We start from the raw sequence: 24,221 nt of genomic DNA on the forward strand, positions 1-24,221 counted from the left end.
TCGCCCCACCCTCGTAGAATTATGATTATTGACAGGCCAACAAAAACTGAAAATGTATACGTGTCTTAAAATAGAATATATGGCAGAATTGTTGTTTTGTATTGGATTTAATACAGATAGAAACCAGTTTATTAAAATTACTTACTAGATATTAAATATTACTAGACAGGATGTTCAAGTCTTCATTCAGGTAGAGTCAAAGTGCCCATAGGATGCAATCCCTCCTCTTTTCAACAGTTTCATTCTAAAGAAAAAGAACAGAATTACTTTAAGACTGCACATACACACATGCCCCCCCAATACATAGAGAAACAGACATGTAAATAATGACGAATTATCCATCCCATGGACATAAATGGTCAAACAAGGTAACAACCACAGGCAGGGAAGGAAAAGAAAAAACAGTAAGGCATGATCCCTCTTGCGCACTCAGATGCAGTTGGTGGCTCTGAAATTGTTTTGCATTTTGTCCATAACAACAGAAGAAGTGCAGCATGCTGTTGTTGCTCTCATGGCATCAAATGGCTGCACCTAGGTAGAGCCACACTGCATAGACTAGAGAGTCAAACAATATAAAATCATCCAGTTCTGCTCACTACAGATGTGAATAAACTACAGGTTAGGAACATTTTAAAAAATAGAAAAATGTGAAAATTATCAGCCATGGAAAGCAAGTAATTATCAGCTAGGTAAATTTGTGCATCCTTATTTGTTTTCTCCTTCACATTCCAAAACAGAACTTTGCAACCCCAGCATTTGACAACACTCACTAATGGATAAACCTGAACACTTGGGCCTTGAGTTTGAGTGTCGCTCAGGGAAATTTCATCTTGTTGTATGTTACGAAGAAAACTCTCTGTTGCTTATTCCAAATGTCAATAATCTGATCCCTAAACACAGCTTCAGCCACTGACCTGTCTTTAAATTGTGAGTTAACTTTAGATAGAAAATAATTTATTTGAAAGAAGCACAGGAGTTGCTATGTGGGAGCAACATCAGTTCACAATTTTATTCTCTTTGGAGCACATTCACAGATGTGATTGTTTTCTGACTATGTTCACTAGTTCCATCATTTTTATATTAGTCTAATTATCCTCTTTGCAGAGCTGCCTTTCTTCTTGAACACTTTGCCTAAAAGTTCCTTGGTCAACACAGACGTTCATCAGAGGGGCCAGTAGTAATTCTCACAAATGCTTCCTCCATCTGAAACCATAATGTTCACAAACACAACATATTATTGGTACCCCTCTAAATGACTATGTCTTATAGTAATGTTTTTTTGCCAAATTTCGCAATTCTGTACAATCCTGTAACTGCCCGAAGTACCCAAAGACTTAAACAGAGATGCTCTCTCAAGCGGAAAAAAACAGACACAAAAAAACATCAACAACAAATGTATATCAAAAAAGGTAACTTAAGTAACTCTTAAAAATCTGATGATTAACATACCACATGCAAGTTCAGCAGTGTCACCACATCAGTGAGGGAGGGAGCTGATAAAGCCTATCACTGCTAGGATATGAAAATCAACATTTTAACAGGAGCTATCAATGAATGAAATTCACTACTTGCTTAGAGATCTACAAATAAAGAAGCTATTCAGAACTAGAGCTAGAGAATGATGCTGTTATCTAATAAATGTTCCTAAAAACAAAAATACTGATGACAAGATTTGTAGTAATTTAGTAGCAAGTTTTTATCATACCTGTTGAGCATAGAGTGCCTTGGCCAGACAGGAGGGAGCACCATCATCAATGAACCATCAGTCAGGAGCTGAAATATTACAACTTGATCATTTAGTGTGCCTGATGTACAAAGTACATCGGCTCACTAGATATTATTCAGATATTATTCATCATACTTATTAGTGTGAATGCTGATTCAGCGTTCACACTATTGTTCTTCCCGTTTATTATTATTATTTTTAAGAATGCTGATTCAGCATTCACACTATTGTTCTTCCCATTTATTATTATTATTATTATTATTATTATTATTATTATTATTATTATCATTATGATTATTTTTATTTTTTTTAGTAAGAATGCTGATTCAGCATTCACACTACTGTTTGTTTTTTATTATTATTATTTCGTATCCCATACGTTTTTCGAAAGGTATCTCCTCCTACAAATTTTGAGCTACAGAAACCGCTCAACTATCAAAACGTTCAGCTCGTTAAGGACATTATGGCTATGAATTTTTCAACTTTTCATTCTGCTACTGCTTCAGCATACATTTTAGCTACAGAGACATTCAACTATTGAAATGTTCAGCTTTTTAAGAACCTTTAGCCTATGACTTTTCATTTTTCATTTCTAACTTTTATACTTTTTCAAATATTCAGCTATTTCAAAAAGAATTTTACAATGGAAGCAGATGGAGAAATCTTCAAATCCTCTTTAAACACACCCCACTTTCAATCTCTGCTCGTCCTCTATACTTTGAGCTACAGACACCATTCAAAATGTCAGCAGTAACAGGACCTTAAACTATTCAGCATGTATTTCAGCTTTCTAAAATCTTTTACGTTTTTGAAATGTTCACAGTCTGAGTTTTATGCTTTTTTAGCTCTTCTTCAGATTTTAATGGGTGTGTATTGCATGAGCTAGAGTTTGTGACATCATTGCTCGAGTGGAGAGCAGCTGGAAAAACTCAAAGAAAAAATTCTCTTCAGCTTGATTTAGATCCCACTGCTTTTACTTAACATAGACAATAGATACATAGAAACATTGGCTTTCAGCTGATGGTCTTATTTCAGATGTAGGACTTACACTTTTGGCTGTAGAAGCCCTAGAGTGACAAGCACTCCAGCAACTCACCCATAAGCGACAATGTTAATTTTGAGCCTAAATTTCTGGAGAAGAGCAATTTTGTCTCTCGCTCTAGCTCCCTCATTTTTCACTCTACTGAAATAAAAAAGACACGAATGTCATCGTCTACTTGTCCTCTCCCTCAAAATGTTAAAATATCGCCAGTAGCAGTTGTACTAGCAGCAGTTTTTTCTGCCGTCTTTAAGTAGAGTTTTTTCAGTTTTCTCCACATTTCTCTTTCAATGGCACAGCAATTTCCAGCCTTAGACTGATCCTCCCATCATGTAGTTCTTGTGTTCTGACTAGTACCAGTTTTGTCTCGCGCTCTAACTCCCTCATTTTTCACTCTACAGAAAAATAAAAAAGACATCACACAGATCAGCAATTTCTCCTGTTAGTCACTGTATTTTGGCCATAACCATTACAGTTTTTTCAAGATACGCAAGGAGTTTGGGAGGTGTTTTTTTAAATTAAATTTAAATTTTGCCCATTCATTCTTATTCAGCTATCAAATGTTCAGCTTTTTGAGCCCATTCAGCCTTTCTGCCTTTTCAGCTTTTGAAATATTCAGCTTTTTCTGCAAAAATGTCCCATTTTATTCTTAGGGGAAATGTCCAACTTTTGTTCCGCTACTGCTTCAGAATATGTTCAGCTAGTAGTTCTACTACTACTACTACTATTACTACTACTTGTACTACTTCTACTAGTACTTCTACTAATACTACTACTTTACCACTATTTCTACTACGTCTACTACTACTACTTCAACTTCTACCACTACTACTACTACCTGTACTACTACTTCTTCTGCTGCTTCAACCACAACTTCTTCTACTACTACTACTTCTCTTACAACTACTTTTACTACTACAACTACTTGTACTACTACTTCTACTTCTACTTCTACTACATGAGGGTTTTTCAGCAGTGTAGTTCAATGCATTATAGTTTTATGCATTTCAGGTAATTATTTTCTAGTATATTCAGCAGCTTTTTCGAAATCACTTCAGCTTTCAGCATTCACACTGGATTTTCGCAGGAAATACAATTTTTCTAGTTATTTAGTTATTATAGATTTTTCCGTACACTTTTTCAGCAGGTAACTAGTCTCACGGCTTTTCGGCCACATACACAAAACATACATCAAAACGTGCAGGATCGGACAAGTGTGGAATGACTTTTGGTAGCAATTTGCAAAATGGTTTTCACAAAAATTGCAAAAATGTGACAAATTTTTCAATTAAAATAGATGGGAGATCATCGTGAAATTTGCTCAAACCCACCCCACTGTGGGGCCTTGTTGCCGGGCCATACCTCAACATAGAAAAGTTATTAGAAATTTCAGTGGGTCACAAGACTTAGGACTTTACTTCCGTAAAGGCACAGTTTTTTTTGACTGCTTGAATGGTTTTGGAGAAATCGCACGTTTCAGGAAATTTTCGGTCCATTTCAGGTTTTATAATGGGTGTGTATTGCGTGAGCTAGAGCGGGTGACATCTTCGCTTAGGTGGAGAGGAGCGGGAAAAAATTCTCGAACTCTTCTCTAAATGTGGATTAAAATCCCAGAATTTCCACTCCACACAAATCAAATACATCAAAAATGTAGACAATGTGGTGCTCTGCACAGCCAAGGTCAGGTCCAATGTTAATTTTTGAGCCAAAATTTCTGGTCCAAAGCAGATGGTCCTCATTTTATAAATCGCTGTCATTTCCACATTTTGGACTCTAAAAAAACTATTTTTGATCCAGGTGTGTTTCAAAGTGTCCTTTCTTTTACCATATTAAAATTTAATACAACCAGGTGTTTAGGAGCCATAAGACATTTTCCATTCAAAATAATTGGAAAGCCACACACACACACACACACACACACACACACAGTATATTTTGTATTGCTTATCTCTTTACTCTTTACTTTACATCTTATGTCCATGGCTGCCAACTCATTGACACGTCTTTTTGTCTCTCTCTCACTGACAGACACAGTTATCTCTATTTAAACTTACTTTATATATATACTTAGACTTTATTCTACTATCACTACGTCTACTTAGTGCTTACAAAAGCACCACTGCTGTATATGCTACTACATCTTTTAGTACTTCTACTACTACATACGACTTCTACTACTATTATTAAGTATTTTGTAGTAAATAAGTACTAAGTGTCTGATACCCTGTGTCTAGTGTCTAGTGTGTATTATCCATTGCTGGCAACTCATTATGCCATCTTTTTGTTAGCCATTTTCTCCCTTTCTCTCTCTCACTGACACACACAGCATGTGGCTTATGAACTTCAGTCATTGTCCAAGCCCAAAACTCCTTTTAAATATTAATGTGCCCCATAACTGTCTGTACCAAGTAGGTATTTGTTTGTAAATAAGTACTACAAAGTGCTACTTAGTGTCAGTCTAATATCCATGCCTTGCAAATCATTGAAATCTCTCTCTCTCTCACTTACACACACAGCTATCTCTATTGGTGGTTACTGACTTCCAAGCATCAGGCACACGCCAAATTTCATTGGGAAGTTTTCTAGTTACAAAAACAGATAGAAAATTGACCAAAATATATTCATAAGGATGTTAATAGAATAATTATCGGTACACTTATTACAGGGTCCTCTACAGCTACAATAGATACATTTCCCTTAACCTGCCTCATTCCCTATTATGACTTCTATGCATTCCAGCCAATATTATTATTTTTTAAAAGTGTACTGATTGGGCTAGGGGCACTTCATATTTCTCTGCCTAAATAAATTTGCAAAGTAAATTTTCAAGTTGAGGTTCACAAGAACACAAGTTCAAGTTCAAGTTTGGTCTGTCTGTTTTTGAAATAGAAGACGAGTGCCATGCAGCATCACAAATAGGTACACTTTCCAGTGTTAAGCTGTGTTGAATGTAGAAAATTAGCTTCAATTAGTGTATTCTACTTTAAAGGAAAATATGATATGAACAACCTTCTTTTGGGCTAAAGATACATTACCTCCATCTATTTAGAGCAAGTATAATAAAATATCACAGTCAGTTTAATACAGTATATCATAGCAGTGCCACTAAACACATTCTTTTGAGCTGCAAATAGTAAAGTATCACTAAAAATGCAACTCAGCTATGTAATAAACTACACTTACGGGCTAAATGTACAGTAGATCTTTTTTATTGTTGTTAAGTCAATATTTACTGAAACCCATGTCTTCTCTGGGATGCGGAACTCTTTTTTCCCATTTATGTTAGCATATAGCTCACACCAATCTGCATACAATGGCCAAATACAAGTTGACCGAAACATGAGTGGAATGTGAAGTAACTTACCTCAAGTCACTTGCTGTAACATAAATGTAATAACGTTATTAGTCCGCTAACCAAATAGCCACAAGTATATGGATGTTTAAATGTATTGGTTTTTACTTGCATGCATACATGTTGCACTTCCTCTACCAGCTTCACAAAGAAAACCTCCCGCTGGTTCACCAATGAAAAGCTTTTAATATGAAACCGCAGCACAAAATTATTTCTATCAGCAGTAAGTTCACTTCAACAGCTCTGAAACAGCTGACGGTATCAGACACCAGTAAAATAAGCAAGTTTACAGAGGATTATATTATCCTCCTATATCTGTATTCTCTGGTTGCCTTCAAGTATACACCTGACAAAGCACTCGAAACAGCGTCTGTGGTAGTTCCTGCTACAATAGGTATCTCCAGAACCAAATTTTGCTTTGTTCAAACACACACACACACACACACACACACACACACACACACACACACACACACACACACACACACACACACACACACACACACAAGGTGCAAACAATACCAGCCACGTTGCCACAGCTGGTGCATTTAAGGCTGAACACTGATTTCTTGTAGTGTTGTCATGATATTGGAAATTCTAACTTCGATACAAAAAAACGTGAAAAATATCAATACCTAATACCATGATCGATACTATAAGAAAATGTTCACAATATTGGGGGCACAACATTTCGGAATTTTATTAAAATATATATAACATGGCTTGTGTACTGTCAGTTGAGCCCAACAGCGTCTAAATTAATTGACTCTTGGAGGATATGGGCACTCCAATGGTGGCTTGTGTCAACTTGCTGTCAGAGAGGAGAGCAAAAAAAGGGGTAGCTGGTAGTGGTGTATCGATACAGCGGAAAATGAGTAACAGTTTCAAATATTCAGAATCAATATTTTTGAGAGCACTAATCTCTTGTCTAATGGTGCATCTAAAGGTCTGTGTTAACAGGTTGTAGTGTAGCTTGAGAACCTACACATAGAACCACTATTACCACCTTGACAAAATTAAATCTTACACTGTAGGGATTCTACAGTGGGACTGCCCATGCCCATGAGAGTTTTCCTAGGTTAGTTTCACCTTATTGTGCAGGTTTTCAGTGTCTATTTTTTTACTTTCCAACAAGGATCTTGAAAATGATATTCGATGTGTCAGGAATGTCTAACAGAATGTAAAGTTTGTTGTCCATTAGCGCAACACATCTTTGTGCCTGAACAGATTCTTCCTGCTTGACTCAGATTCAGATCAGCCATCTATAAAAACTGGTGAATTTTAGCAATTCAGATCCCTGAAGAAAACCTCATAAACTGCTCTTTAAATTCTGTGTTAATATATGAGTCCTCTTGATTTCATGTGGCATAAGCTTTTTATCTTTCTATGCTAAAGAAAAGGAAAAGAAAAAATTCTTGGACCACCCACATAACTGTCAACATATCCAGAAAATATGCAGTCACTTTCTCAGCATACAGGTTTTTACAGACAATGGAAAATCGTTCATTGAACAAAGGCATGGTTAAAGGTCCTATTTGTAAGAAAAGTTGATTATGAGTCTCATCCCTAACCTGTTAAATACTGATGCTTTGGGTTTCCCAACTTGGCCGACCCATCCTACAATCCCAAAGAATCATTATTTTACAAGTTGGGAATGAGACTCAAAAATCAACTTTTCTTATAAATAGGCCCTTTAATCTGCAAATGTTCTACACATGTCACTTGAAGCATTTTCTGGTTGGTGAGCTCTTTCATAGAAGGCAGACATACTTTGGTTGCCTGACTAATACAGGCCTATGGAATGTGAAAAGGGACCATTGGTAGCTACATATACAGGACTTTTTTATTTTACGATGATTGTGTTGCCAACATTGAACAGGGAACAGTGCAGACATGATGTGTCAGGTGTAACTAAAAGACAAAAGACAACTTACAGTTCGAAGAGCTGCAAATGTTCAAAGATCTGCCAGGACAATGTGGTCAAATGAGGGTTCTTGGACAGGTTTCTGAAGGAGAGAACAAAAGAGAGGAAGAAATGTAAGACAGATGTGAACTTTTTAAGCGCAAGCATTACTATAGCATCATAATAAAATGGAGAAGCTTGTTCTGGCCATCAATCCTGAGCTTTATCAGACATAATTGTTCAAAAGAGAGAGAACAAAAAGTCAATTTGCGGGAGCAGACCAGCAGTACTGTCAGCTGTAGTCAATCCTCTAATTACAGATGTTTCTCCTTTCATATGACCTGTTTGATGCTACGTTACTGCAGTGACGCCATGGCAGTAAAAGGGGGGGCAGCACTTGATAACTGTAGATGCTAGGTGGCAGCAGAGTGCTTGAAGCCTGATGATGACAGTAAAATCCTGAAGACAGGATATACCCCGTTTGACCACAATGAGCGGCACGGTCCGTATTTTGGCTGGTTGACTCCACAGGAAGTGGATGTATGTAGGGTAACGCTATGTTAACAGGACTGCTTCGGCTGATATTTAACTTTAACAGCTCTTCTGTGGACTTAGTTAAATAAACTAAAGATGTTTAACGTTAAGTTTCTGTTCGTACTTGCATAAGCCTTTAAATGAAACATACAGTCTGAAATATATGTTTACACCCAGCTTGAAGGCAGTGTGGAGATTGCTGTTAATTAGCTGTGGCAGAGTGCGGTACACCCAGATTAACTTCTACTTCTAAATCCTCGCATCTTTGTTACATTGTTTGAGGGAACTATAGGTAACTGCATACTTGTGGACACAACCATCACTTATGCTAACATAGCTCCTCAGGGATTTAAGATGTTATTTTTCTGATATTGACAATCTAACATGTGGCAACACATTGGTCAAGGTTGTAAGGATCCCCGGCTCCTCCAAACGTAGCCTACTTTATTCAGTGCCTTGACAGATTGGTCAGATACAATTACTATTATTGTTTTTTGTATGTATTTTCTCTGTCACACGGCGGTGAGGGGTGTCTCGTCCTGGGATTTTTTTGTCTCGTGAATTTCATGTTTTATTTTGAAAAGTAACTCTCCTCTCGTTTCAGGTCACTTGCCCTTCCTCTTGTGTCGCCGGTCTGACGTCTCCCCTGATCCCTGATTGTTTCCACCTGTTTTCCATTACCCTCATGTGTCTTGTAGTCCGCGTTTCCCTTTGTCCTGTGCCAGAGTATCTCGTTTGTTCGTGTACCTCCAGCCCCATGACCACAGCCCTTGTCTCGTCCTTGTCCAGAGCTTCTAAGTTGGTATTCTTTATTCCTTGTCTCCTCTTAAGTAGAGTGATTTTCTGTTGTAATTTTTGTCAGAGCAGTGTTTAAGCTAGTTTTGTTTTGTAGCCGTTTTTTTTCCCCTCTGTTGGAGTGGTTTTGTTTTCATAGTTTTTTTATTTTCAGAAGTAGTGTTGCCTAATTTTATAGCCTTTGTACTTTCCTCCGTTTGGAGCGCCTTTTGTTATTAAATTTTCATAGTGATTATTCCTCGTCAGAGTAGATTAGTTTTCAGCCTTTTGTTTCCTCCCTTTGGAGTGATTTTCTGTTGTGTTTTGAATTTTATTTTTTCCCTGGTCTTTGTATTCTCAGATAGTCTAGAGTTGATAGCCTCTTTTGTTATCACTCTGTCCTAAGAGCTGAAAAGTACATTTCAGAATAAAAGCCTGCTTGAACTGTGAAACCTCTGCATCTGACTCCTCCTTCTAGCCCAGGCCTGACAGTATACTCTGGCCAGAATGGACTCAGCGGAGGCAGAACAGCTGTCGGGGATCCTGCAGGCTCAGGAAGCCCGCATCTCATGCCAGGAGGAGTTCCAGACGGCGATGGCTGCGCATATGGGTCAGCTCACTTCCCAACTACAGGAGTTGATCGCGCAGCTCCCTCGACCCACCGCCCCGGCTCCCGTACCCACTCCGCCCACGTCCTACGTCGGAGCCGGAAGTAAGTTGGCTCCACCAGCACAGTATACAGGGGAACAGGGACTATGTAAGACATTTCTCATAGACTGCTCAATTCATTTTGAATTAACCCCCCATGCTTTCCCTACTGATCGGTCGAAGATCGCATTCATGATCTTGCACCTGACTGGGAGAGCCAAAGCCTGGGCGTCGGCAGAATGGGGCAGGCGCTCACCGATCTGCAGCTCTCTCACAGATTTTCAGGCAGCGTTAAAATGGACATTTGATCCGGTGACGGACGACCGGGAGAAAGCGCAGGAGCTGAGTGGGCTGAGACAAGGCAGAGACTCTGTGTGTGACTACGCCATCCGTTTCCGCACACTATCGGCGGAGAGCGGGTGGAACTCCACGGCTCTCTACGATGACAATCTCATCACGCTCGCCATCCGGACGGACAACAGACTCGGACAGCTCAGACGACACCGGGGCGACAGGACCACCGCGCTCACAAACACAGAGCTGGCCGGCTCTCCACCGTTCCCAGCCAGAGCAGCGTAATCATCTCCCTGTGGAGGGAGAGGGGGATCCCATGCAGCTGGGTAGAGCGCGGCTGACGCAGGAGGAACGATGGAGACGATTGCTGGAAGGAAGATGCTTCTACTGTGGAGAGGCTGGTCACCTCGTCATCACCTGTCCAGCCAAGCGATCTCTGGTGGTGAGTCAAATCACGGCTTCAGGTCCCGTTACACGCACTCTCACAAGAGTTAAGGTAATGCACCACACCATCACCGATCTTGGGGCGCTCATTGACTCAGGAGCCGATGAGAGTTTGATGGACTGTGGTTTAGCAGAGGAATTGGGCATCAAGTCTGAACTTTTAGCTAAGCCCATCAGGGCCCGAGCACTAGATGGGAAAAAACTATTTTTCATCACCCACATCACTGAACCACTCCGCATGCACATTAAGGACCACAACGAGCGCATTCGCTTTTATTTATTCAAAGCATCCTCTCACACTCTGATATTGGGACAACCATGGCTCTTTCGCCACAACCCCCAGGTAGACTGGAGATCCGGAGAAATCCAAGGGTGGGGGGAAGACTGCATCAAAGACTGTTTTTTCGATTCAGCCCAGAGCAGTGATGTAGCAGAAATTAACCTTTTTTCTATCAACCCTGCCACAGAATCTGAGTACCCGGACCTGAACTCGGTGCCCTCCTGCTACCACCAGCTCCGTGAGGTTTTTAATAAGACCAAAGCCATGTCTCTCCCCCCACACCGCCCATACGACTGCGCCATTGACCTGCTTCCAGGTTCCACCATACCCAAGGGTCGCCTGTACTCTGTCTCCGGACCGGAGAGAGAGGCCATGAGAGAGTATCTCACCACATCTTTGAAAGCGGGTCTAATCCGTCCCTCGTCATCACCAGCAGGCGCCGGGTTCTTCTTCGTGGACAAGAAGGACGAGTCCCTAAGACCATGCATAGACTATAGCCCTTTAAATGACATCACAATAAAGAACCGTTACCCTCTTCCTCTCATGTCCTCTGTTTTTGACCAACTCCATCAGGCCAAGGTGTTCACCAAGTTAGATCTTCGCAACGCCTATCACCTGATCCGCATAAGAGAGGGGGACGAGTGGAAGACTGGATTTAACACCCCTAGTGGTCACTATGAGTACCTGGTCATGCCATTCGGACTCACCAACACCCCCGCCATTTTCCAAGCCATGATTAATGATGTATTGAGAGACTTCCTTGACCATTTTGTCTATGTGTATTTAGATGACATTTTAATTTACTCCCCAGACATTGACACACATCAAGACCACGTGACCAGGGTTCTTAAAAGACTGTTGGAAAACCATCTGTATGTCAAAGCAGAAAAAAGTGTGTTTCATGCCGACACTGTCTCCTTCCTGGGCTTCATCGTAGCCCCTGGAAGAGTACAGATGGACCTGGCTAAAATTAGCGCTGTAGCTGAGTGGCCTACACCTGATAGCCGCAAGAAGGTTCAGCAGTTCTTGGGGTTTGCTAACTTTTACAGGCGGTTTATCAGAGGCTTTAGCGCAATAGCTGCTCCCCTCCATGCTCTTACCTCCACTCAGGTGCAGTTCCGTTGGTCTCCAGAGGCGGAGAGGGCATTCCAGGATCTCAAGCATCGTTTCAGTTCGGCTCCCATCCTCACCATGCTAGATCCACAACGCCAGTTCGTAGTCGAAGTGGATGCATCTAATGAAGGGGTCGGAGCCTTTCTCTTTCAACACTCGGAACAGGATTGTAAAATGCACCCCTGCGCCTTCCTGTCACGATGACTGTCCAAAGCTGAAAGAAATTATGATGTCGGTAACCGAGAGCTGTTGGCGGTTAAACTCGCCTTAGAGGAGTGGAGGCACTGGCTAGAGGGGGCCAACCACCCGTTCATAGTCTGGACTGACCATAAGAATCTTCAGTATATCAGAAAAGCTAAAAGACTCAATTCTCGCCAGGCCAGGTGGGCGCTCTTCTTTAACCGCTTTTCTTTCTCTCTCTCTTACAGGCTGGGGTTCCGGAACGTCAAGCCGGACATCCTGTCTCAACTATTCAACCCCGAGCCTGTTGCCAAGGAACCAGAAACCATCCTCCCACTGACCCGTGTGGTTGGAGCGGTAACTTGGCAGATAGAAGATGAGGTGAAGCAGGCTAATGGTGGAGACCCGTCACCTAGTGGGTGCCCAGATAATCGCTTGTTTGTCCCCGTTGAGTTGCGCCCACAGGTGATCCACTGGGCTCACACCTCGCTGCTTTCATGCCATCCGGGAGTTCGGAGAACGATGTTCGCCATCTCTCGGTGGTTCTGGTGGCCATCCATGGAGCCGGAGGTTCGGGAGTACGTGGAGGCATGTTCGGTCTGTGCTTGTAACAAGACGTCCTCCGGGTCCCGCATGGGTCTATTGCAGCCACTTCCTATCCCCTCCAGACCGTGGTCCGACATATCCATGGACTTTGTCACAGGGCTCCCGGTATCCCAAGGTAATACCATTGTCCTCACAGTGGTGGACAGGTTTTCCAAGATGGTTAGATTCATTGCTCTGCCAAAGCTGCCCTCCGCCAAGGAGATGGCAGAGATCATGATGAACAGTATTTTCAGGGTTCACGGCTTCCCTAAAGACATCGTCTCTGACGGGGGGCCTTAGTTCGTGTCCCGGTTCTGGAGGGAGTTTTGCCGGCTCATCGGAGCTAAGGCCAGCCTGACCTCGGGGTATCACCCGGAGGCCAACGGCCAGACCGAACGCCTCAATCAACAACTGGAAACTGGCCTCCGGTGCCTGGTCTCCCAGAACCCCTCGACATGGCGCAAACAGCTGGTCTGGGTTGAGTATGCGCATAATTCTTTGCCAACATCTGCCACAGGCTTCTCTCCCTTTAAATGTGCTTATGGCTTTCAACCCCCAGTCTTTCCAGATAATGAGCCGGAGGTGTCAGTCCCCTCTGCCCATGCCATGGTCCGACGTTGTCGCCGCATCTGGACAGCGGCACGCCAGGTGCTGATCCGACAGGGAGACCGGGTCAAGAAGGCAGCAGACCGAAAGAGATGGCCGGCTCCCGCATATCAGCCAGGCCAGAGAGTGTGGCTCTCGGCCAAGGACTTGCACCTCAAAATCCCCTCCAAGAAGCTGGCGCCACGGTTCGTGGGTCCGTTTCCCGTCACCAGAGTCATCGGCCCCGCAGCAGTACGGCTTCGTCTGCCTCGGTCCCTCCACGTACACCCGACTTTCCATGTCAGCCAGGTGAAACCGGTAAAGGAGAGTCCTATGGTTCCAGCCGCCTCAGGTCACTTGCCCTTCCTCTTATGTCACCGGTCTTCCCATTACCCTCATGTGTCTTATAGTCTGTGTCTCCCTTTGTCCTGTGCCAGAGTATCTCGTTTGTTCGTGTACCTCCAGCCCCATGACCACAGCCCTTGTCTCGTCCTTGTCCAGAGCTTCTAAGTTGGTATTCTTTATTCCTTGTCTCCTCTTAAGTAGAGTGATTTTCTGTTGTAATTTTTGTCAGAGCAGTGTTTAAGCTAGTTTTGTTTTGTAGCCGTTTTTTTTCCCTCTGTTGGAGTGGTTTTGTTTTGATAGTTTTTTTATTTTCAGAGTCCTCAGAGTTTTTCTGAGTCCTCTTCTAGCCCAGGCCTGACATTCTCTACTATACCTGCTGTAACAAACCACCAAATGTGTAGTGTTACAAAGAGAGAGCTCTTGCTCTCAGTGTGACAATGCACCTTGTGGGGGCTGGAAGACCTGTTCAACAATTGCCCATTAAGTGAACAAAAAGGTCCACTGTAATGACAATTAGTACTGTAGTCACAGTAGCCCTCCTGTCCCGGCCCTGCTGCTGTCTGCTACACACACACAGAATGTGAAGAAATAAAACATGTAATTGTATTTGACCGTCTCCCTGTCCCGGGAAACGGATCAGGGGAAAACCCCTCTTCCTTACTTACATTATTTCACAAGCTTAGAGAATTCTTAGTTTTATTCTTACTTCTGTATTATGTCTTTGGTTTGTATTCTATTTTTACATGTTGTTTAGAAATAAAGGACATTGAAATCTTGAAAATGGTTGACATTGTAAGTAATGTGCTATTTAACTGGAGGAGGAGGAGCACTGCATCTCTGAGTAATGTGGTGCGTGGATTATAAGAACTATCATTCTGATTAATAGGGGATGGGTCGTGGCTGGGTGAAATAATTAATCTTTGATGAGGAATGTATTAATAACATAACCTGCAATGGACTCTAGTGGCAGAAACATTAAGTGCATCGCCCAGTTAAGAGAGACGATGCATGCTTTTATGCAGGAGACAGAGTATGGTGTAACTGATCAGAGGACTGAGATCTGCAAACCACATTACGCACACAGAGATGCACCGCAGCACTCCACCTGCTCCAGTTAAATAAAGCATTTTGCTCCTAGACAGTCAAACAGAATTGTTGTCATCATCTTTATTGATTATTGATCACTATCAAAGGCAAACTCCATGTCGAAAGATAGGACTGTCAGTAGCTGTGGGTTGTATCCATGGTGCCTCCAGCTGATCAATGATCAATGATCAATGCATTGTGAATCCGTTCATATGGTTTATAAATCCGTTCCCACGGATTTCCACATCCAGTTTTTTTTGTACCATGTGACCCTAAAGGGGCTCTGTAGATATGGAGTCAATGAGGAAATAAAACAGTGTGTCTGGTTCCAGTGGGAGGAGAGAGAAGCTCAGGGCCCTGATGTGTCACAATATATATATATATATATATATATATATATATATATATATATATATATATATATATATATACGTATATATATATTTTTTTTTTTCTTTCAAATCAATAGTGCAGGCAGATCCCTCTTGTGTTTGCGTGTCGCTCGGTCACTCACAGCAGGATGTAAATACTGGTGTGTATCTATCGCGAGTTCTGTTGATCTTGTCTGGCCTTCCGTAGTGCAAGCGGCTGTGAGGGAGACTCGCGTGCACGCGGGAGGGTGCCTCCAGGCAAATATAGCATAGTGACTGTTTAGGCTAGAAAAATGTACTAAATGACGTTGTTTCGAGTAAACTCTGGATGTCGCCACTTCAGGACACTTGGATTGCAGTGGACCAGCAGTATGGAGGAATATTACAAAGTTTTTGTGTAGTTTTATGGACCTTTTCATCTCGGGCACCATTGACGCCCGTTATATGGATTTTTGCTGCAGGAGGGTACCCCCGCAGGTCTCCAGCTGCACTTTGAGGAATAAGAAACTACACCGGACTTCTCATCAGCATGAGGGTGAGTCGATAATGACTGAATTTCCTTCTAGAGTGAACTATTCCTTTAATAATATTTCATATATGTATGTAGTTAAATGATAGATGTTTGTTGATTGAAGTATTATTGATTATTGATCAATTTGCTCACACTAATAAATTCTATTATATTGCACAGAGCAGTTTTCTGTGATTATTCGTGCATATGCTTTGTGGTAACAGCTGGTTGTGATGGTCAGTGCTCGGACTCATTTCCTTCACTGTTCCTTTAATTCAAAATATTTTACAAATATTTACATTTAAAGTGAACCCTTCTTTCAAGACTGTTTTCGGTCTGGTTATTGGTCCCTGATTCCAGGTTGGTGCCTGGTTTTAATGTTTTGATTATTAATTTTGATTATTAATTTTAATAATTACTATTAGTAATTATTAATTTCTAATAATCACACTTGCCCTACCATCAATTTCAACACAGTGAACCTCCCCTATTACAGGCTGTACACACTGGATGCCTGTGTACTGTGTGGCAGCTGCGTTGCTGAGCTGCTGCTGCTCACTCGTGTGTTTATGTTCACATAGGTTTTGTGGCAGGTGCATTGCTGCTGCAGCGCGGCTCCTGCCTGCCCTATCTCTGTACATGGAGTTTGACTTTGGTAAATATCAAAAAATATGATGATGTGATTTTCCTTTATCCCCTTTGAATCAGTGAGAAAGCAGAAGGGGGAAAGAGAGGGAGGGAGGGAGAGAAAGTGAAAGAAAGATTGTGCACAGGAAAGAAACCCTTCACCTGTTACGTGTATTCTCTTCATGTCTGTGACATAATCAGACAGATACAGATATTAAAACTGTATTGAAATGCTGGTATGATGTCCATATGACTGTCTACAGGTCGTTTACAGTTCTATTTTTGCTAGGCACCGCGCGTGGGAGAAGCGCGTCTCATGCATCCAGTCTGTCCAGCCTGTTACAAACAATTAATCCCATTTCATTTACATTACATTGACATTTAGGGAATTTAGCAGACACTTTTGTCCAAAGCGACTTACAATAAGTACATTTGTCACAAGAAAGAAACCACAACACATCACCGTCGATAAAGTAAGAATGAAAAAATAGAAACAATTTCTCTCTCAATGTGAAAATGTGAAAATTAATGTGAAAATTAATACACAGCTTTATTACTATATTGGCCCAAATATAAAAATCATGATCATCAGATGACTTTTTCTCAAGCACGTTTTCTCAAAAAAGATTTCAATTTTTGAATGCTCCAAATGTTATTACCATTTATTTCTGGCATTTGTAAGGAATTAAGGGTCCAGGGCTGAAAGCATCACTGCTGTCATTGTCCTCTTCCAACAAAGGTATGTTTTAAAATTGATTAAATTGTTACCTTGCCTCAGACCACTGTGTGTGTGTGTTTGTTCATACTCTTTTTCTGCTAACGCTTGCTGTCTTTGCGTACTCACATGTAGTGCAGATGGGGGTTCTTGGAGAAAATACGAGCTGGGATTGTATGCAGGTTGCTCCTCATAATTGTTCTATAACACACACACACACACAGAGAGAGAGAGAGAGAGAGAGAGAGAGAGAGAGAGAAGAGAGAAAAATACCTCAAATGAATAACTTTCACCTCCATCATTCTGAATTATATTCAGTTTAGAGGAGGGGAACAAGCAGACAGGTACACTTACCAAAGAATCAATCTTCAAAACTGCAAGCAACTTGAATGAGTTTGTTTGAGTGTGTTTGGCCCGTTAAATGCACGGTTCATAAGCCATTCAACCATGTGATTTTCCTTTTAAGTCTGTCATCATCATCTAATGGGGCAAGGAAGGCCCGTTTCTTATTATTTTGGGCAATTCACATTTGTACTAAGGGGAAGGCTAATTTCTTTCATATTGTTTTTTGATGTAATTTTACTTTGAGGCTGTTGTAGCCTATTGTGCACAACATTTTTTTAGCACTTAGGGTGGCTTTCATTATTTTCTGTGTGGTATTACATTCTTAAAGAGCATAAAACATTTTGTGTATGTCTTTTTTTTAGGGTAGGGCTGATATGTGGGGATAAGTAAGGTTTAACGTTATATTCCTAACTGGTAATTACATGACAATGCATCTCAGGCAATTTTGCAGAGTAACGATATGTAATGTAAGGAGTAGTGTAACAAATTACCTCATCAACAATGCAACCAGAAGCAACAGCAGTAGATGTAGCAATCAAACGCATTTTCTTCAGAAAAAGCAAATATTTAGTTGGTTTCCACTTTTTTATTATGTAAGGCTGCCATCATCAAGAAAGCAAAAATCACAGTGATGACTGCAAATAATTCTGATGGAGAAAGGTGGGGGCTACTTGATTTCCTTTCTTTTTCTCTTTTGTCAGCAGAATCAAAGTACAGGAACTTCACACCTACACACAAAGCACTCATCTCTTCTGGTTGAAAGGACACTGACATGCATTAAGATGAAACTTTTGACTTAACATTAAGCTAAATTTTTATACTCAATGAATATTACGTTCAGAAGTGGTTCAGTTTCTCTTGCAATGAGTAATAGTTATCAGGAAACAGACCTTGTTTGACTGAAAACAGCAGCTCCTCTGATTTTTATGAGGTAAACCTGTTAAGTGGAAATTGCAGCAGCCTGTCTATGTGGACAGTCAGAACAAATTACATTCAATGAAACCTCGTGGACAAATACATATTTCAGAATGTCTCCATCAATTATATATAAGTAGTACCATTCAATTTATTTAATAATTTATGTTTAAATAAGGGATGCACAAATTCCAATTTCTGACCTGCTGATTCCAGTTTTCTTTATAAGATCTACTACTGTGGTACCTCTATTTTTATTGTTTATACTTAAAGCAACATTATGTAACTTTTTAGCCTTAAAATAACATCTTCAAAATCATTTTGATAGTAGATTGTCTTACTACAGGGTGAATGGTGTCTCCGTCTCAGTCACTCCGCCCCCCCATCACTTGTTTCTGCACTATATAACGTCTATGAGAGGGTAGGATCATAGTGTTACATACATTTTTACCTCAAGAAAGAAGTTTTCATTGTATGATGTGATGAGTTTTGTTTGTAGCTAGCGTGCCTCCAGGCAAATATAGTATAGTGACTGTTTAGGCTAGAAAAATGTACTAAATGACGTCGTTTCGAGTAAACTCTGGATGTCGCCACTTCAGGACAGTTGGATTGCAGCGGACGAGCAGTATGGAGGAATATTACAAAGTTTTTGTGTAGTTTTATGGACCTTTTCCTCTCGGGCACATTGACGGCCGTTGTATGGATTTTTGCTGCAGGAGGGTACCCCCGCGGGTCTCCAGCTGCACTTTGAGGAATAAGAAACTACACCGGACTTCTCATCAGCATGAGGGTGAGTCGATAATGACTGAATTTCGTTCTAGAGTGAACTATTCCTTTAATGATATTTCATATATGTATGTAGTTGAATGATAGATGTTTGTTGATTGAAGTATTATTGATTATTGATCAATTTGCTCACACTAATAAATTCTATTATATTGCATATAGTATTACATCTATTATATCATATATTGTTTGTAGCTAGCACCTACATCTCGCCTGACAAATTGTTACAGGCCTGGGACTTGTATTTGTGACAGTTGTTTTACAGTATTCTAGTTTTTACAGCTCCTTCTCTTATCCATAATATGCATTTTTTATACTGCTCTCAAACTTTGGTATTTCAGGCATTCGGTGCATTAGTCTGATACACAGGAATTGTTGGAAATATTTCCAGCAAGACCTTTAGCTGGTGATCTACTGTAGAAACATTACATCACTGCATGAACAAGCAGACACAGAGGGGAAGAATGTGTCACTACTTACAGCCTCTGTAAGCCAGTGTAGAGCTCCATATCCACATCCCTCAACATCTGTAGACCAGTCCAGTTCTCAATGTGTCTGTAAAGTGGGACAGACAAAACATATTAGTGTGTGTGTGTGTGTGTGTGTGTGTGTGTGTTGAGGACAATCCTGAATGTTATGTACAACCATCAGACCACATGGTTCATATTTAAATGCACACATTATAAGTGGAAATATTTAAGGTCCTAATAAGGACATTATGCAGCTGTTTTAGTTTCTTCTTTTAATTAATTTATCAGTTCAATGATGGTATGGTGGTGTGGTATTTTTGTGGGCGACTTTTTGGTGTGGGGTCTCTTTAGAGGCAGAGGGAAGGGGCAAGTGGAATGCTGTGACCCAGGATTTGTGAAATGATAGTTGTTGCTTCATTCCAGAAATTTGTGTTGGTGTGCAAAGCCAAACTGAGTGAAAGCACTTGTCTGTAGTGTGGAGAGCGAATTGGGAACATATGTCGGTGTCTGAGAAACCTGTTAAGTGCACTCTGTGTTGAGTTATGTGTGTTCTATGCAAGACTTTATATTGAATTAGCTGTAGTCTGGAGTTATTGGTCATTAAAAATATGTTACTACAGATTTGTTTGTCTGAGTGTTGCATCAATATAAATTGATAAATCTTTTCCACTGTCTTTGATATAGTACAGTTACACTTAACAGATTGGCCTAATGTATCTGAAATTGTGGTTAACTGGCATGAATTTAAAATGTTGTGAAAATGACCATTCAAAAGATTTTTGCCGCAGCACCTACCAACACTGCCCTGTTTGGTGCCAGGAAAAACTGTTCACACTGTATAATAAACACAGTCCTAACATGGTCTAATAAAAACAATGTGTTTGAACTAAACTGCCCTGCCACACCTTTGTCTTTTTCAGACCAGAATTTTAGTCCAGCCACCCCCAGTGATGAATTACCACCCTGCTCTTTATTCTCATCTGCAGCTGGTCTCATCAACAAGCCCCCCAGTGGACGTCTGTCTCTATACATTACATCAGCTGACATCTTTGACCACCATCCCATGACATGTATTGTGTGAACTTTAGCACATCCTATGATGAGGAGGTTTATGAGGAGTTTAAAACATACCAGTTACTATATTATTTGTTATAGTATCTCCTTATTGTAATTTTTGTGTTCTTGACTGTTGCAGTCTATAGCCTTCATTTATTATGCACCAGACACCAAGGCAACCTTCCTCTAAAAAAGGAGTGACATTTTAGCGTTCACTATTGCACTGATATGTTTTTGTACATTTTGTGAACTTGAAAAACATGAAAGGCTTTTTGTGTTGACAATAACTGAATCATTGCCTGCTTCCACAGACATGTGTTTGTTACACCAATAGAATGAGCTCAGAATTTAGTATCAATGTATACCTCCAAGTTTTATTCAGAAATTATTGTGTAACAAAAGAATGAGACTGAGCAATGGTGAATATAAGGATAATTATATACATAGAAGTTATTATTTCAGTCTTTACAATTTTAACAATGTGCAATAATGAATTTGTATAGAAACAAATTAAATATACAAGATAAATGGCAAAAAAGGTTTGAACTAAATCTTGAGAAAGCGAAGAAATACTGACCCCTGTTTGGTTGAAGCAGGTGGTTGGAAATTACAAACAGGTCCTTAAAGAAGTGGACCTCTTGCCCAGGGTCTCTGTTTACTCTGCTGTTTACTGACCACTACATCACAGTTTTGACAGGCTCAAAGATCTTTTAGAAGTACTTTATTAATACCTTTTTTAATCCCTTTATAGAGAAATTCAGTTTTCTTAACTAGCTTATTGCCACATTTTTATGTATTTATTTTTATGTTTCATAACTCATTAAATATTTGACTATGGCATGGGAACAAAATACCTGACCTTTAAGCCTTTGCCTAGTGCGCTCAGTGTCTTGTAGTACGGGACTGGTTGAACTGGACATTAAGTAATCAGACTAGTGTACAAAAATATAGAGTAGATGATGTATGGATAGACAATACTACAGAAGAAGGATAAACTGACCTGTCGACAGTGAATTGTCCTTGCATACTCTCAGGCAAATTCTAACTCTCAAGTTTTACAACAGTTTGTATGATCTATTTTTATATTCCAATTGTTGTAAATGCAGTGATGATTTAAAATGTATTTTTGTGAATTTCCAGCAGAGAAACGTCAATTCTGCCAATACGTACATTTTAACAGGAATCTCCCCTTTTTGCACTACTGTAGAACGTTTTGTCATTACTGACATCAGTTAGTCCATATTCTACATCTCATAAAAGACTGTCGGCAAAAAATAACGCTAATTTCTGCGAACAAAACCTCGGTAACCTCAGTTCAAGTGTATTTCCACATGCAGCTCTGATTAAAACCGTCGGCACATATCCTACATATACGAGAGCTTCTATCTAAAGAACAAGCAGCACTTACATGGAGGTGATGTTCTGGAAAAGGTCGATGCTCCCGGTGCCGTTCCCGGCGCCCTGGAAGGAGAGCAGCGGGAAGAATTTGCCATCGTCAGACTTATTGCAGTAGATCTCCGTGGACAAGCAGCTGCAGTTGAGCGGACAGTCCTGCGAGGAGCCAAGATAGTTGTGAAAGAAGGCGCTGAGCAGAAAGAGAATCTTCCAGCAGCACCATATCCTGGGAAGGCGACGGACGCCGAATGCGCCTAATAACGCACCGAGTCTGTCCATGCTGTCACGATTCAAGTCCCCAGATTTCTTCTCAACTGCGCGCAGCAGACAGAGAAAATGACTCAGTCAGTCCGCTCTGTTTGTGGGTGTGTGATTGCGGTGTTCTGACCTTATTTGTCACATTAAAATTCAAATGTAACAATTAAAAAAAACATCCCCCTTTTTGCAAGTGTATATCCATATGCCGCGCACGGGCGCGTGTGTGCGGTTATGTCTAAGATTTTGATGATGCCAGTCACGGCTCCCCGGCTCTTTAAAAATGGACAGCGCTGCTGGAGGAGTGCAAAAATGCAAAAATACTCCCAAGTAAATGACTCTGAGCGTGCACCCCGGTACTCTTTAACTCCTCCTCTCTGCTTCGTTTTATGTCATCCGTCCATCTCTCTGTCGCTCTCTCCTCTGTCTCTTTAGCGCTGTTGCTGGTCTCTGGAAATACTGGACACACATAAAAAGAGAAGGGAAGGCTACCACAAAAAATAAACCCTTCCAGCTTTAAGTCCCACCTACTGGGCAGAGTGGAAACTGACACAGATGCGTGCGTACACCAAGAGTGCAGAAATAAAATGACCAAAACACAATGGATGGTTTTATCCAGGCACACACACACACACACACACACACACACACACACACACACACTAACAGAGTTATATCTCCTGTCACCCAATATAAAGTCATGCAATCCGTAACATTATTTTTGTATGTCTAAAGGAAAATTACTGACGTGCACAAGGTTTACTGTATATACAGGAGGTTGGTGATATGTGTCTATGTAATTTGATTAATTGTACATTTAAATGTCTTGTAGACAGGCCCTGTGTCAAATGTAGGTTTAGGACTAAGACACTATCCATTCACTGTGTGCACAGGATTAGATGTTGTGTAAATCATATTCATTGAGCAAACAGTCACACAGAAAACCTGGGGTCAGGTTCTTTGCCATCATACCCATCATATCTGAGGTGACCTATGATGGGATGTGAAACATTGATCTTGGAGCATGATGTGGTACATTTATGATGGGGTAAATGCTGGTGATGGCTGTAGAACAGTCTGGTTCAAATGTCAAGGAAGGTGGTAGGCAGACTCAGCAGACATCTTGATTTCCCAGGGCTATATATTTATTTACGGCCTCCTTTGCATGTGTAACTTGGCAAAATTACAATGAATGAATGAATGAATGAATGAAAATAAAATTAACTCACAGTAAATCAAACAAAATGCACATGTTAATAGCAGCAGAGCCTTACTTACCAAAACCCAACTGACTATATAGGGAGTTTGATTCTTCACTCCTCTGTTCAGGAGCATTTATTTTTATATTTGTATAAAATCTCTTAACATCCAGACAGCAATCAAAATAGAAAAAAAAATCCATGGTCTGTGGCAGGGACAGGGCTGTAATAACTCCATCCAATCAATTTTAACGCCTGAAGATATTGTATGGACAGCCTACCTGTCTATCAACCTGTCCTTACCTGCCCACCCTGCGCTGACTCCGCCCATCACTCACTGCTCGTGACCAGAGTCTACACAGGCACTGCTGGCGCTGTGGTGGAGTGAGCTGAGCTCATTTTTTACAGACAAGAATGGCAGAGAAAGTGCAGACACACTTTTCATTAGCAGCTGTACCTACAGCAGCTAGCACTGCCAAACAGAGCAAGAAAAGAAAGACTGAACTGGAGAAGGCTACAAACAAAAAGAAGTTGGAGAGCTCAAGAGGTGAAACGAGAATCAACATTGGAGTGGCTGTTCAAAGATGGAGACAACTGATGGAGTCAAAGGCCTGAAAACGGACGCCATGGTAGCTGTGTCTCTGTTGGACAGGTAATGAGCTGGTTTGTTTTAGTTGGGGGAAATGTA

General features: G+C 40.9%; 1 protein-coding gene across 1 annotated transcript in view; it reads right to left on the reverse strand.

Moving 5' to 3' along the window:
* The window catches only part of LOC141001305 (NT-3 growth factor receptor-like), a 174,060-nt gene extending 151,386 nt beyond the window's left edge, over positions 1-22,674 (reverse strand). The window contains exons 1-4 of the mRNA XM_073472333.1: positions 22,093-22,674; positions 19,639-19,713; positions 17,242-17,313; positions 8,052-8,123 (exon numbers count right to left, since the gene is read on the reverse strand). Coding sequence (XP_073328434.1) covers positions 8,052-8,123; positions 17,242-17,313; positions 19,639-19,713; positions 22,093-22,358 — 485 coding nt within the window. The 5' untranslated portion in view covers positions 22,359-22,674. The remainder of the gene's footprint in view (positions 1-8,051; positions 8,124-17,241; positions 17,314-19,638; positions 19,714-22,092) is intronic.
* Positions 22,675-24,221: the final 1,547 nt, after the last annotated feature.

This window comes from Pagrus major, chromosome 8 (assembly GCF_040436345.1).
Source record: "Pagrus major chromosome 8, Pma_NU_1.0".
NCBI lineage: Eukaryota > Metazoa > Chordata > Actinopteri > Spariformes > Sparidae > Pagrus > Pagrus major.